The 16628-nt window shown below is 42.3% G+C and overlaps 1 protein-coding gene across 1 annotated transcript in view; it reads left to right on the top strand.

The window, feature by feature from the left end:
* The window catches only part of col24a1 (collagen type XXIV alpha 1 chain), a gene marked incomplete at its 5' end in the record, with an annotated part of 127984 nt that overhangs the window by 53551 nt on the left and 57805 nt on the right, over positions 1–16628 (top strand). The window contains 6 exons of the mRNA XM_079803309.1: positions 2676–2720; positions 11332–11385; positions 11463–11507; positions 13599–13652; positions 13776–13829; positions 15242–15295. Coding sequence (XP_079659435.1) covers positions 2676–2720; positions 11332–11385; positions 11463–11507; positions 13599–13652; positions 13776–13829; positions 15242–15295 — 306 coding nt within the window. The remainder of the gene's footprint in view (positions 1–2675; positions 2721–11331; positions 11386–11462; positions 11508–13598; positions 13653–13775; positions 13830–15241; positions 15296–16628) is intronic.

Genomic DNA, 16628 nt, shown 5'->3' on the forward strand with positions numbered 1-16628 from the left:
CCGCAGAGCTGGGCGCAGATCTTACTACAGCTCGTGCATTAGCGTGTAGCCGGTCTTCAGCTACTTCCCCCTTTTACGCTAGGAAAACACAGCTCACCCTCTACACTACAAGCCCTCGGGCAAGAGCGCGAATCAGTTACCCACATAATGGGGAAAACATAACACGGAGAGGCAGCAAGACTCTACTAGCAAAAGTGAGGCATTCACACACAACCACATAATGTTGCAAAGAAGATCGTTCTTAGCTTACTCACGGGGAGCTGCAGGCCCTGCGAAATCCCTCGATGATCCAAAATTTCCCCAAGCAATCCCTCAAGGGAGCGACGGTACAAAAGTCCTGAAAAACATAGTTTTGCAAATGTTTCGCCCTCATAGAGGGGGACTCACCAATCGCTCCTCGCGGTGCTTCAACTCAGCCATCGAGCTAGTATCCGCCCGCCATCCTGAGGGGGGCGCTTTTAACAAACAAACCAGGCGGGCCGGCAGAATCTTACATCTTCTGCTCATCATAGGCCCACCGGCCTGATGTAAAGCGCCCGGGGAAAAGCCAGAGGAAGGGAAAAAGGCAGCGTTCATCTCCGCGTCCTCGAGGGCGGAGTCCGCTGCCTGCGCTGGTTCCGGTTACCAGCCCCGGCTTCCTTCCTCCTCCTGTTGCGGGTGTCCCGCCTCCCCTGCGCACCAGTCCTCCGCGGCGGGGGCGCTCGAGAGGCGATGCTGGCTTGCTGTTCCTGTCTCCAGTCCTCAGACTGGGACGGGCCGGGGACACCCGACTGCCTGGGCGCGGTCCCGGACCTCAGCGGGATGCATGTTCTAAATGCTGCCGAGCGCGCCTTTGCCTCTCCGAACCTTCCCACCACCGCCTCTACGGAGGTGTCGAAAAAGTCCGGATTGCAAAACCGGGGCATCCAGGAGAAAGGACTTCTTTCTCCCCGATGTCCAAACGGTTAAACCACAGATGTCTCTCCGTGGCCACCGTCGCCGCCATCGGCGCTATCTGTACGGTGGCCCGGAGAGCAAAAACCGCGGTCCAGCGCGACTCGACTACCGCCTCAGGGGGTCCCTCCCCCTGATCGAGGTCCCTCAGCAGGTCTGCCTGGTAAGCCTGCAACACAGCTGTGGTGTGCAAAGCCCCCGCAGCGTGACCCACTGACATGTACGCCCTGCCATTCAGGCATTAGACTGGCAGGGTGGGAGCCACAGCGTCGCCGGCCGCCCAGAGGCGAAATAAACATAACATCTCGTCCACGGGCGGCCCCGACACACCCCCAGCCAGGCAGTCCCTCGACATCAGCGAGATTTAGCTCGCCGATGTCGACAGATACGGGGCTGAGTATGGTTTCTTCCATCCCCTCGAGATCTGCTGATGGAGATCGGGAAGGAATGGAAGACTCCCCGGAGTTGGGAGGTCATGAGCGGAGAGAAACCGATCGTCCGAACTGTTTGGACGCTTAGCCTTTCTCCTCACGTGCCGCCAAGGCAGCTGCAGTCTACCTGCAGTGCGTTTCATGACCTCCAACAACTCCCCATACATGGGACAGAATGGTTGAAAAGCTTCAGTATTTTTAACTGACTCACCCATCCTCTGCTCGAGTGGAAGAGCGAAGTCCTCTCGCGATCTGGATCGTCCTCGACGAGCCAGATCCATCTGGGAACCACCTACTTTTGATGTTTAGACGCCGCTCAGCCTCAGCTCGAACGGCGCCGTTCCCAGATGCTGAAACCTCTCCCCTCGAGAAGAGGTCCAGCCGAGTTTGCATGCTCTTCTCCCAGACAGTAAATGCAAAGTGTGTGTGTATCCAAAGTGCAAGCTACCTGGTACACGTTTAAAACACACCTGCAGAAGTGGCGTTGCTTCTCAGCACGTGAAGACAGGCAAAACAGTCCCTGAAGACGAAAAGATGCTGTCATGTTGGCAAGGCGCCCTTATATACTTCCTGGTCGCACCTTGATGACATCATAGGCTGTCGCCGGTCAATAGGATTGAAGTTTTTTCATTGTGATTTCAGGCACCAGTCACGCTGGAGGCGTTCCCCGTAGCGTCGAAGCTGACGCAGCGCGAGTTCCCTTTCGAAAGGGAACTGTTATTTTACATTATAATAATATTTCACTGTTTTTACTGTATTTTTGATTATCTTAGTGAGCAAAAGAGACTTTAAAAAACATAAACAAATCTTACCGACCCCAAACTTTTGAACAGAAGTACATCATAATTTGAACCAATCCTAACAATCTTCCAACATAAAGTTATCAACACTTTATCAATAGGAAATCAAACATCTTTCTTGATCATAAAAGGCCTAAAGTTCTCATGTGATGTCTTTTAGCTCTTCAGAGATTAGATTAGATTAGATTCAACTTAGATTAGATTAGATTAGATTAGATTAGATTAGATTAGATTCAAGAGATCTCTGATAATGATGCAATGTGCAAAACTAAACAGAATTATCAAATAAAAATGGAAATTCAGATAGGAGTCCTGTGTATAGAGGATATTTTGTCTATAGATGGCGTTTTTCACGGGTTCGGAAGAATATTATTGTGCCGAAACCACAAAGCAGCTGTAGAGGAATCTTTGATGTCTTGAGCTCAAAATCAGTGTGTAATAAAAACAAAGAACGTTGAAAGATGGTTGAGAATGTGCTGAGCTGTTTCTCATTGTTTTGTGTGTGTTTCAGGGGCCCGTCGGAGGAACCGGCAGCAGTGGATTCCCAGGCCTGAGAGTGAGTCCTGAACACACACACACACAGAATCAGCTTTACCTTCTTACAGCCTTTGCAGAAGCCTCGTCCTTTCTGGAGCTGTGACTTCATATTTGAGATCTATTATCCAATATATACCTATTCATACACTATATTGCCAAAAGTATTGGGACGCCATTTCAGGTGTTCAATCAAGAAATCAAGAATGGGTCGCTCTCAGGAGCTCAGAGAACTCAAGCGTGGTACCATGATCGGTGGCCACCTGTGCAATAAGTCCATTCGGGACATTTCCTCACTACTAAATATTCCACGCTCAATTGTTAGTGGGATTATAACAAAGTGGAAGCGATTGGGAACAACAGCAACTCAGCCACGAAGTGAAATCACAGAGTGGGGTCAGCGTATGCTGAGGGTCACAGAAGTCGGCAATCTGACAATCCCATGGACGCGTCCGGGTTTGGCGGTTGCCAGGAGAATGGGACTTGCCTGACTGCATTGTGCCAAGTGTAAAATCACAGAGCGGGTCAGCGCATCCTTTGAAATCAAATCACTTTGATTTCTTGTTGCATCGCTGCATCAATAGGAAGAGAATTACAGTAATATAAATGTTCCAAGTGCACAACCAAATTGAACACTGATCACCATAATGGTGACTAAACTACAATTTATGAAGTCAGCTTATGTGGTTCTCTCAAATTTTTCAGTTGTATTGATAATTTAAAAATGTAAGATGACTTTGGGAAATCAGTGAATGCAAACAGAGTGAAATAACTGCAGAAGTGGAGGACATGAGAGAAAAGTCGGCCCACCTTTTCTTTTTGCTTGACAAAATGGCACTCAAACCAATCAATGAATCTTAACTTGGGCTTTCTGAGTATAGGATGTGGATAGTATAGATTACTAGAGTTTTACAATTAAGACATTGAGTAAATTTAACTAAAAAGTGTTAGTTATAATCACTGTTGGATTTTACAGCGTAGTAGTAATGAGGAAGAAAACACTGACGCTACAGCGATCTGTCACACTTAAGAGCGTTAAAATTGTATTTATTGTTTGTGTTTAGTGATAAAATGGACAGATTTTTAAAGCTGAGACTTTGTTTCTTATCAGAAGTAACAAAACACAAAGCTCTTTGTGATTATAGGATGGGAGGCACTACAAATATCAAACATAGTGTTAAAATGTTACACTAAACTCAACTAAAAGAGATTTTCTTCACACACATGAATACAGAATCAGATTCAGAGCCTGTTGTAAAGTTATGTGGTTTTTCGGAGGTCTTTTGGTTGGTTTTCAGCAGCGTGTTCTGCTACTGTACAGAGTTCAGTCCCGCCGGTGTCTCCTGCCAAGAGGATATTAATAATACTTTGTGTGTCCTGGCGTCCATTCAGCGACAGAACACTTCAGGATGAGAAGATAAACTGCTGGATTTTAGGCGAGATGAAAAGAGACTGACGCATTCTGGATCAGTTGCAGAGGTTTGACAGTGATGCGGGAAGGCCTGCCAAGAGAGCATTACAATAGTCCAGTCTGGAGAGAACAAGAGCTTGGAGGAGGAGTTGTGTAGCTCTGATAGGAAGGGCCTGATCCTCCTGATGTTGTATAAGGCAAATCTGCAGGACCAGGAAGTTCTAGCAATGTGGTCTGTGAAGTTTATATGATCATCCATCACAACTCCAAGGGTCCTGGCCCTCCTGGGTGGAGTTAATGTTGATGAACCTACAGAAGCTGAATGGAGAAATATTGGGTTGGCCGAGACCACAAGCAGTTCTGTCTTCACAAGGTTTAGTTGAAGGTGGTGAAGCTTGCTTCATCCAGCAAGAGATGTCTGTTAGGCAGGCGGAGATGTGAGCAGCTATCGTTGGATCATCTGGCTGGAATGAGAGGTAGAGTTGAGTTTCATCAGGGTAGCAGTGGCAGGAGAAACCATGTTTCTGAAAGACAGATGACATGTAGATGGAGAAGAGAAGCGGTCCCAGCACCGAGCCCTGAGGCACTCCAGTAGCTCTAGATGATAGCAGTGATAGGAGAAACCATGTTTCTGAATGACAGATGACATGTAGATGGAGAAGAGAAGCGGTCCGTGCACCGAGCCCTGAGGCACTCCAGTAGCTCTAGATGAAAGCAGCGATAGGAGAAACCATGTTTCTGAAGGACAGATGAGATGTAGATGGAGAAGAGAAGCGGTCCCAGCACCGAGGCCTGAGGCACTCCAGTAGCTCTAGATGATAGCAGTGATAGGAGAAACCATGTTTCTGAATGACAGATGACATGTAGATGGAGAAGAGAAGCGGTCCCAGCACCGAGCCCTGAGGCACTCCAGTAGCTCTAGATGATAGCAGTGATAGGAGAAACCATGTTTCTGAATGACAGATGACATGTAGATGGAGAAGAGAAGCGGTCCCAGCACCGAGCCCTGAGGCACTCCAGTAGCTCTAGATGATAGCAGTGATAGGAGAAACCATGTTTCTGAATGACAGATGACATGTAGATGGAGAAGAGAAGCGGTCCCAGCACCGAGCCCTGAGGCACTCCAGTAGCTCTAGATGATAGCAGTGATAGGAGAAACCATGTTTCTGAATGACAGATGACATGTAGATGGAGATGAGAAGCGGTCCCAGCACCGAGCCCTGAGGCACTCCAGTAGCTCTAGATGATAGCAGTGATAGGAGAAACCATGTTTCTGAAGGACAGATGAGATGTAGATGGAGAACAGAAGGGGTCCCAGCACTGAGCCCTGAGGCACTCCAGTAGCTATAGATGATAGCAGTGATATGAGAAACCATGTTTCTGAATTACAGATCTAGTGATGATATGTGGATGGAGAAGAGAAACAGTCCCAGCACTGAGCCCTGAGGCACTCCAGTAGCTCTAGATGATAGCAGTGATAGGATAAACCTTGTTTCTGAAGGACAGATGAGATGTAGATGGAGAAGAGAAGCGGTCCCAGCACTGAGCCCTGAGGCACTCCAGTAGCTCTAGATGATAGCAGTGATGGAGAAACCATGTTTCTGAAGGACAGATCTAGTGATGACATATAGATGAAGAAGAGAAGCGGTGCCAGCACTGAGCCCTGAGGCACTCCAGTAGCTCTAGATGATAGCAGTGATGGAGAAACCATGTTCCTGAATTACAGATCTAGTGATGACATGTAGATGGAGAAGAGAAGCGCTCCCAGCACCGAGCCCTGAGGCACTCCAGTAGCTCTAGATGATAGCAGTGATAGGAGAAACCATGTTTCTGAAGGACAGATGAGATGTAGATGGAGAAGAGAAGAGAAGTGGTCCCAGCACTGAGCCCTGAGGCACTCCAGTAGCTCTAGATGACAGAAGTGATGGGGAAACCATGTTTCTGAAGGACAGATCTAGTGATGACATGTAGATGGAGAAGAGAAGCGGTCCCAGCACTGAGCCCTGAGGCACTCCAGTAGCTCTAGATGATAGCAGTGATAGGAGAAACCATGTTTCTGAAGGACAGATGAGATGTAGATGGAGAAGAGAAGAGAAGTGGTCCCAGCACTTTGCCCTGAGGCACTCCAGTAGCTCTAGATGACAGAAGTGATGGGGAAACCATGTTTCTGAAGGACAGATCTAGTGATGACATGTAGATGGAGAAGAGAAGCGGTCCCAGCACTGAGCCCTGAGGCACTCCAGTAGCTCTAGATGATAGCAGTGATAGAGAAACCATGTTTCTGAAGGACAGATCTAGTGATGACATGTAGATGGAGAAGAGAAGCGGTCCCAGCACTGAGCCCTGAGGCACTCCAGTAGCTCTAGATGATAGCAGTGATAGAGAAACCATGTTTCTGAAGGACAGATCTAGTGATGACATGTAGATGGAGAAGAGAAGCGGTCCCAGCACTGAGCCCGAGGCTGGCTCATGTGGTCCGATCAAACATACGAGCTACTGGAGCTCAAACTGCTCAAGAAGTTAATGCTGGTTCTGATAGAAAGGTGTCAGAATACACAGTGCATCTCAGTTTGTTGCGTATGGGACATGCCCATGCCGACCCCTGTCCACCCCTGTTATCTCTTTTCCTTCATTTGTAATGTGTGTTTCCATGTTTGATTGCTGCCATGTGTTGGGCTCCTGCGGGTCTGATTCATGAGTTAAAAAGCCGATCATTTTGCATCTCATGTTCAGTCTCCAACAGTCGAGGACTCCTCTGGTCGTTCCGGCTTTAAAACACACATGTCAGAGGTTGGCCGAAGCCCCTGAGTCTCGTAAAGCGGCGGACAGAGATGTCAGACACGTTTCACTGCTGTCGGGGTGTCAGGCGGGAGGATTTAAAGCGGGATGTTGCAGGCTGAGGATGCGTTTTCATCATGCTGTTGTCCCGTCCCTTCCTCAAATCATGATCTGTGTTTTCTTTTTGGTGGCAGAGAGGATGTGATGCGTCATGAAAATCCATTTTGTGCAATGAAATGCCCTGTTGATTTCACTGTTTTTACTGTATTTTTGATCAAATAAACACAGCCTTGGTGAGCAGAAGAGACTCTTTCAAAAAATAAACAATCTCACAGACCCCAAACGTTTGAATGCAAGTGTCATTGTTTAAATTTACTTGCTTGTCTAAAGATCAAAGAATCTAATGCGAATCTGACATAGCAGCACATTTCTCACTGAGTTCAGAAGCCTCAGTTTGTTTTGCATCTCAGTAGAGATTTGCTGCAGCCATTGGATTAGCAAATAAGTCATATTTCACCCTTTTCTCTTTCTTCTGTCATTTTTTATTACGTGTGGTTGACAGAAAAGCTTTTTTATGGCATGTGGGTGATCTGTGGATCCATTAAGATCTCCTTCAAGCCACATGTCTATAAAATCATGTACTGTGGTAATACCATGATATACTGTTAGTGCTCTTCTGCTCACCAAGGCTTTGTTTATTTGATCAAAATACAGTACAAATCGTGATATATTTTTCCAGTGTAGATCAGCTGTTCTCTATGTAAATATATAGTAAAGTGTAATTTATTCCTGTGATCAAAGCTGAATTTATCATCATTACTCCAGTCTTCAGTCAAGTCAAGTCAAGTCAACTTTATTTATATAGCGCTTTTCACAAAGTAGATTGTTTCAAAGCAGCTTTACAGTGTTAAACAGGAAAATAATGCAGCATAATTTTATTCAGCCGCATAGCCACTCCGGAAAAAACGCTGATGTCATCAGTGTCACATGACCCTTCACTAATCATTCTCACATGAGGATCTGATGCTCAAGACACACATTTATGATTATTATCAGTTGTGCTGCTTCAGAATTGTGCGTAAAACAGTAGAAGCTGTGCAGACGATGCATCACCTCTCAAGCTTTGAGATGTTTGTGTGTTTCTCCTGTAGCTCAAGGTGAAATGGCGGCTGGTTCCCATGAATCCAAGCAGACATGCGTGCTGTTTATTGTGCATTTCTGTGCTGATGGAGTGAGTTCATGTCTGACGGGCCCCCCGAAAGCTCTTAATGAGAAACAGCCCCGCAAACAACCTCCCGCTCTACAGGACCTGCTCTGTTACTGCGCTGCGTTCACAACAGCCACGCTGCTAGACAAGCTGCAATGTGTATCCTGATGTGTTTTAAAATATACAAATTCGACCAAAACATTTGAGAACAATATGTTGTTAAAGGTACACAATGTAATTTTAATAATTGAGGCAATACATGATCAGTCCTTCTAAAACGTGACTGGAGTTAGTTAGTGGCAGAGGTTAGTTAGTGGCAGGGGTTAGTTAGTGGCAGGGGTTAGTTAATGGCAGATGTTAGTTAGTGGCAGAGGTTAGTTAGTGGCAGAGGTTAGTCCGTGGCAGAGGTTAGTTAGTGGCAGAGGTTAGTGAGTGGCAGAGGTTAGTTAGTGGTAGAGGTTAGTTAGTGGCAGAGGTTAGTGAGTGGCAGAGGTTAGTTAGAGGCAGAGGTTAGTGAGTGGCAGAGGTTAGTCCGTGGCCGAGGTTAGTTAGTGGCAGAGGTTAGTTAGTGGCAGAGGTTAGTGAGTGGCAGAGGTTAGTGAGTGGCAGAGGTTAGTGAGTGGCAGAGGTTAGTTAGTGGCAGAGGTTAGCAGAGGTTAGTGAGTGGCAGAGGTTAGTGAGTGGCAGAGGTTAGTCCGTGGCAGAGGTTAGTCCGTGGCAGAGGTTAGTGAGTGGCAGAGGTTAGTCAGTGGCAGAGGTTAGTCCGTGGCAGAGGTTAGTTAGTGGCAGAGGTTAGTCCGTGGCAGAGGTTAGTTAGTGGCAGAGGTTAGTCCGTGCCAGAGGTTAGTCCGTGGCAGAGGTTAGTTAGTGGCAGAGGTTAGTCCGTGGCAGAGGTTAGTCCGTGGCAGAGGTTAGTCCGTGGCAGAGGTTAGTCCGTGGCAGAGGTTAGTTAGTGTCAGAGGTTAGTGAGTGGCAGAGGTTAGTGAGTGGCAGAGGTTAGTCAGTGGCAGAGGTTAGTCAGTGGCAGAGGTTAGTTAGTTGCAGAGGTTAGTTAGTGGAAGAGGTTAGTTAGTGGCAAAGGTTAGTGAGTGGCAGAGGTTAGTTAGTGGCAGAGGTTAGTTGGTGGCAGGGGTTATGCAGGGGTTAGTTAGTGGCAGGGGTTAGTGGCAGATGTTAGTGGCAGGAGTTATTTAGTGGCAGAGGTTAGTCAGTTGCAGAGGTTAGTGGCAGATGTTAGTGGCAGGAGTTATTTAGTGGCAGAGGTTAGTCAGTTGCAGAGGTTAGTCGCAGGGGTTAGTGGCAGATGTTAGTGGCAGGAGTTATTTAGTGGCAGAGGTTAGTCAGTTGCAGAGGTTAGTCGCAGATGTTAGTGGCAGGAGTTATTTAGTGGCAGAGGTTAGTCAGTCGCAGAGGTTAGTCGCAGGGGTTAGTGGCAGATGTTAGTGGCAGATGTTAGTGGCAGGAGTTATTTAGTGGCAGAGGTTAGTCAGTTGCAGAGGTTAGTCGCAGATGTTAGTGGCAGGAGTTATTTAGTGGCAGAGGTTAGTCAGTCGCAGAGGTTAGTCGCAGGGGTTAGTGGCAGATGTTAGTGGCAGGAGTTATTTAGTGGCAGAGGTTAGTCAGTTGCAGAGGTTAGTGGCAGATGTTAGTGGCAGGGGTTAGTGGCAGATTTTAGTGGCAGGAGTTATTTAGTGGCAGAGGTTAGTCAGTTGCAGAGGTTAGTGGCAGGAGTTATTTAGTGGCAGAGGTTAGTCAGTTGCAGAGGTTATTGGCAGATGTTAGTGGCAGGGGTTAGTGGCAGATTTTAGTGGCAGGAGTTATTTAGTGGCAGATGTTATTGGCAGGAGTTATTTACTGGAAGAGGTTAGTTAGTGGCAGGGTTAATGGCAGATTTTAGTGGAAGGAGTTATTTAGAGGCAGATGTTAGTTAGTGGCAGGGGTTAGTTAGTGGCAGGGGTTACTGGCAGGGGTTATTTAGTGACAGAGGTTAGTTAGTGGCAGGGGTTAGTTAGTGGCTGGGGTTATTTAGTGCCAGAGGTTAGTTAGTGGCAGGGGTTAGTTAGTGGCAGAGGTTAGGGTTATAGTGGCAGAGGTTAGTGACAGAGCTTAGTTAGTGGCAGAGGTTAGTGGCAGGGGTTAGTAAGTGGCAGAGGTTAGTGGCAGGAGTTATTTAGTGGCAGGGGTTAGTCAGTGGCAGAGGTTAGTTAGTGGCAGAGGTTAGTGGCAGGGGTTGGTTAGTGGCAGAGGTTAGTTAGTGACAGAGGTTAGTTAATGGCAGGGGTTAGTTAGTGGCAAGGGTTAGTTAGTGGCAGAGGTTAGTTAGGGACAGAGGTTAGTTAGTGACAGAGGTTAGTTGGTGGCAGGGGTTAGTTAGTGGCAGAGGTTAGTGGCAGGAGTTATTTAGTGGCAGGGGTTAGTCAGTGGCAGAGGTTAGTTAGTGGCAGGGGTTAGTCAGTGGCAAGGGTTAGTTAGTGGTAGGGGTTAGTTTGTGGCAAGGGTTATGGTTGGTCATTATGGTTCTTGTGATGGAATTTATTTGCAAAGAACCATATTCATCGGCACAGTCACACAGAGCTGAACACAACCAAAACAACGTTCTTCTGCAAAATGCTGTTTTGTTTGATTTTTCACTGCTAGAGGGCCAAAAGTTACATAGTGTACATTTCCTGTGTCTTAAATAGTTGTGGGAGATAATTAGGCTACACCCATTTAAAGGCAAAGTACGGACGCAAGATTTATGGACACATTTGAATAAGATTAAAGTCATTTTTAAACAATTTAATGTTGTAGGATTAGGAAAATGACTATTTAGGGCTTTTATTCAAATAAATAATTATAGTTTACCAAAAAGAAACGTAAAATAAAAGTTTGGTTGAACATTGTTACAGTGCCATGTTTCCTTCCGTGCCACATTTTCCCAAAGAATGTGCTTGTAAAAGAAAACAGTTCCTCCTGGAAGATAACGTACATTAAATCTTACCCTTGACCTTCTGTCCTGATCACGAGTGACCGTAAAAGCACATTTACCTCAGTGGGACCCTGGTTCATTCTCTCTGAGGGGAAACTGCTCAAACGTGCGTGCGAGAGTTAAATCACAGGATAATGTGGATTTAAGACTGAGTTTCTTCATGATGGTAGACGGGTGAGAATGTCTGGTGAATCCATGAGGAATAACTCTCTGAACTAAAGCAGAGAAGAAGTGTTGTCGTGACCGAGTGTGTTTCTCTGCTCTCTCAGGGCGATCCCGGGCCTGAGGGACCCCGTGGCTTTCCTGGCATTGTGGGACCTCAGGTAACCCCGTCGGTTTCGGCTGTGTGATCTCTAACCTCATTGGCTGGACACTGAAGATCTTGTTCTCTCATTGGCAGGGCCTGAGCGGAGGGGCAGGGCCGCCTGGAATGAAAGGTGATAAGGTGATTTAAATATTTCTATTATTGCAGCGAACATGTGAACTTATTTACATAATAATGTGACTTAATTATCCTTTTAAGAGGACGGAAAACGGGAATCGCGATACGGCTTAATGTGATAATTGGCGATGATAAGTCAAAAGTTCGCTATCAATGTATTTATTTGATTGATTATGATCTATTGTTGATGAATTATGATGTTTACTTTGTTGTTTGTATTGTAATATGCTTTAGATGGTGTACCGAGTAAAACATTTCAAAATAAGAGTCCCGTGTATTATGGGTTTGTTTATACAGTAATTAAAGACCAACATTATGCAGAACATATTTTTTTCATGGTTATTATTGGTATTTCGTTACAGAATAAACTTCACGTGGCACTTTTATTTAATGTTTACAATATAAATAATTTCATAATTATTAAATAAATACAATTTGAAGCAGAAATATTTAAAAGCACTGTCCTGGTATTAAAGAAATAATCATTTTGCTTATAAATAAGCCCTTTTTCTATTAAACAAATTTGGCACAATATATATATATATATATATATATATATATATATATATATATATATATATATATATATATATATATATATATATATATATATATATATATATATATATATATATATATATATATATATATATATATATATATATATATTAGGGCTGTCAAAAGATTAATCGCAATTAATCACATCCAAAATAAAAGTTTGTGTTTACATAATATATGTGTGTGTACTCTGTATAATTATTATGTACATATAAATACAAACACATTCATGTATATATTTAAGAAATATTTGCATGTATATACATTTATATAATTTATATTATATATAAATATTTTATATATAAATTTAATACCTTTTTCTTAAATATATACATGCTTGTGTTTGTTTTTATATAAAATGTAATTAAAAATGTAATTAAATTTAAAATAAAATAAAATGATCTAAAATAAAATAAAAATAATATAATAAAATAAAATAAAATGATCTAAAATAAAATAAAATAATCTAAAATAAAATAAATGAACTAAAATAAATTATAATAATAAAACAATTTAATGATCTAAAATAAAATAAATGATCTAAAATAAAATAAAAAGATCTAAAATAAAATAAAATGATCTAAAATAAAATATAAAAATGCTATAAAATAAAATAAATGATCTAAAATAAAATAAAATAAAATAAGAATAATAGAAAAATGAAATGATCTAAAATAAAATAAATGATCTAAAATAAAATAAAATAATCAAAAAAAAAATAAGTAAATAAATAAACAAGTAAATAAATAAAAATTATCAAAAATAAATAAAATAATCTAAAATAAAATAATATTATTATTATTATTGGTTTTATCTAATTAACTACATGATGTGCCAATTCAATATATATATAAACATTAACTGAAATAGAATAAAATGATTGAAAATAAAATAATATATAAAATACAATTATATAAAAAATATCTAAAATAAGATAAAATCTAAAATAAAATCATTATTTATTTAACCTAATTAACTACATGATGTGCCAATTCAATATATATATATATAAACATTAACTGAAATAGAATACAATTATATAACAAAAATCTAAAATAAGATAAAATCTAAAATAAAATCATTATTTATTTAACCTAATTAACTACATGATGTGCCAATTCAATATATATATATATAAACATTAACTGAAATAGAATACAATTATATAACAAAAATCTAAAATAAGATAAAATCTAAAATAAAATCATTATTTATTTAACCTAATTAACTACATGATGTGCCAATTAATTAATTAAATTAATCACAATTTACATTAAAATTCAAATCCGGCTGAGAAATGACTCCCAAAAGATTTAAAGTCATTATTGTGTTAAATGAGAAAAGCATCAAATAGACATCACGAAAAGTATATGATATAATATTTTCTGAAATAACAGCGGCTGGACTCTAGACAAATGTGAGGTAGATTTTCATTTCTGTCACAAGTTTTTTCATTTTCCTGGCTTCCCTGTTTCACGTCGGCGGTGTGTTTTGAGTGTGTCTGTTTTCTATAATCTGTGATGCTGTATGATCTAGTGTGAACCTGGATTGAGGGGTGAACCAGGAGAAAGTGGATATCAGGGCGACAAGGTGAGTGTGGAGAGCCAGAAGTGTGTGTTATCAACCATTACCAGGGTTTACATGCTCAGGAAATGGCAAACCATGATGCCGACTGCGAGGAGGCTTTGTGTTTTATTTGTGTCGCTCTTCCAGGGAACGGCTGGTAATCCCGGCCCAACCGGACCACGTGGAAAACCAGGACCGATTGTAAGTCCACTTACTCTGAGTTAAATACGAATGAAGCTCTGTGATCTGTTGAGTGAACTACACTGATGTTCTTCCTCAGGACTTCTGTCGCTTGTTTCTGCTTCTTCTTCGCCTGTGTTTTAATCAGGAGGTTCGGTACTCTTCAGAAGATGTGTAATAGCGCCCCCTACCGTATAACAGTTAGAAAGAGTGTGATTGTTGGAAAATTCCAAGTGGATATACACACTATATTGCCTTTATTAGTGTTTATGGGGATTCTTCATTTGTGATGTTGGACGAGAAGGCCTGGCTCTCAGTCTCCGCTCTAATTCATCCCAAAGCTGTTCTATCGGGTTGAGGTCAGGACTCCAGTTCCTCCACACCAAACTCGCTCATCCATGTCTTTATGGAGCGACGCTTTGTGCACTGGAGCGCAGTCATGCTGGGACAGGAAGGGGCCGTCCCCAACCACAAAGTTGGGAGCACGAAATTGTCCAAAATGTCTTTGTGAAGCATTAAGAGTTCCTTTCACTTGAACTAACCCCTGAAAAATCTCCCTGGCTGGAGTTTGCTCAAAATACCCCACAGATCATGTTTTATAGCATGTTAAAATTATCACTTTTTGAGAGTGAGCAAAAACACGCTGTTTTTATGCGTGTCCCTTTAAATGCAAATGAGCTGCTGCTCCCCGCCCCCTTTTGGGAAGAGGGCGGAGCTTCAAGAGCTCATGTTAGCAGCTCTGATCACCTCACACACACACACACACACTGAAACTGTTCAGCCTTTTCTGATCAAACCGGAGTCGGACAATGATGGAGAGACTCCAGAAGAAGAGAAGACATGTAGAACGAGACAGGACGCTTCTGAAGGGATAGAGGATGAGTTTATGAGTTAACCATCTTCAGTCACTGATTAGCATATTCTGTCATGATGATCTCTAAAGCGCTGGTGTGGGGTAAGATGAGCCAGAGAATATCTGCTGATGAAGAGAGTACCGGGATAGTTTCGTTTATTTACGGTTATAACTGATGATGTCATCTCGCTTTATGACATGCTATTGCGTTTGTGTTCGCACTGTATCAGTAAATGTGTATCAACAACTCTTCCTCTTCTCCACATGTTCCCGGGGGCGGGGTTATGCAAATGTTAGGGTTAGTGATGTCGTTGTAGTCCTTAAAAAGAGATTTCTGTAGAAGAAAAGATCTCCCTTTGCTTTGAGCTTTGAGCGTGGTAACTGTGCAGATGTTGTTTATGCTCAAACCCCAACACTACACACTCACTGAAGATAAACAAGGCAAATCATAATGACCACCCCTTTAATATCTTCAGATATTTCACTTGAAGAGTGTTTAGATATCTGTGCAGAAACACTGAGGAAGAACGTGTGTGGTGAATTCTCATGATGTTTACAGTTGATGTTCTCTCTCCGAAAGGGGAAAACGGGTGAACCGGGACCTCAAGGGCCTCCGGGGCCACCAGGACCTGAGGTGAGAACCATCTCTCCGTTTGACTTCGATCGTCGGAACGAGTAATGAACAAACGTCCAGTTGTAATTTGACATCTTTTATTTTGAAAACCCAAAATTTCACTTGATGTTCCTCGTTATTCGGGTTCTGATTTGCATAATTGTGTGGATTGAGTTTGAAATTTTGAGCTGAAAATATCTTCAGATTAGCCGAAATCCTCATAAGAGTACATTTGTGCTCCAGAAGTTCCCATTAATTTATCGGGATTTTTAAAAGTCTTTGTTAAAGAGTTACAAACTATAAACCAAACCAACCAGTTATGAAGTGAAACATTACAAACATCATTAATAATCGGACGAAAAGACAAGACTGTGAATTTACCGGCTTTAGCGAGGGAAAGAACTACAATCCCATGATGCATTGCGAACAACATGAACAACAAAACGATGGAGAAACTATTCATTTTAAAGTAATAATAATAATAATAATGATAATAAACTGCACTTTACATTTGGAACAAATCTCAAAGTGCTACAGTTAAGATAATTTAAGAAGGATAAAATACTAATAGATTGAATAGTAGTTGATTATATCTCTAGAAATTATATATTTTTAGTTCATTACAAAATATGAATATGTAAATACAAATATGTTGTTATTTTGACTACACTCGCAGTGCTTCTTGAGGGTGGGCGGAGCTAAAGAGCACTTTTGGGCTGACTTGCCTGCCTCAACTCTCTGATTGGTGGAATTATTGCACAGCATCATGGGTACTGTAGTTTTTCACTACAAATTCAGCTGTTAAACTATTATTTTTAAAAATAAGTTGAAGTTATGCGAGCGAATAGCTTCCACTAAACCATAAACCATCCATAAACAACCTCTGAGCTCACAGAAGGGCAATCTTTAATGATTTGTATGGGATTTATGGGATTTCTATACCTGGAGAAAGCTAGGCGTTAGCATTCCCATTCATCTCGATGGCCGTCGCATGCGTTGTACCCGTCAGTGTGTTGGTTTGGTTGTGTTTGAAGGGCTTTGGTGCATGTGGCCTTCAGATGCCGACAGTCAAAACATTTAATACAACACAACATTAATCACATTAGAGCTGTTTATAGTCTTCAATAAATAGCCTGAATTGTGTCTTTTTTGGAAGGCATGTCTACTTCCTTGTTATTTGTGTTAGTTTTTGTGTTTGGTGAAGATGATTTATCTCTTGTTAATGTCAAACATGACTGTGGCTCTCTGTCAGTGTAAACGCACACACATCTGTGCGGCAAATGGATGAAACTCAACCTGAGCAAGAGTTTAGCGTCTCGCATGCTAGTTTGGTTTCGGCTAGTAAGTTGCCCCC

Source organism: Gobio gobio, assembly GCF_949357685.1.
Source record: "Gobio gobio genome assembly, chromosome: 21".
NCBI classification, from domain to species: domain Eukaryota; kingdom Metazoa; phylum Chordata; class Actinopteri; order Cypriniformes; family Gobionidae; genus Gobio; species Gobio gobio.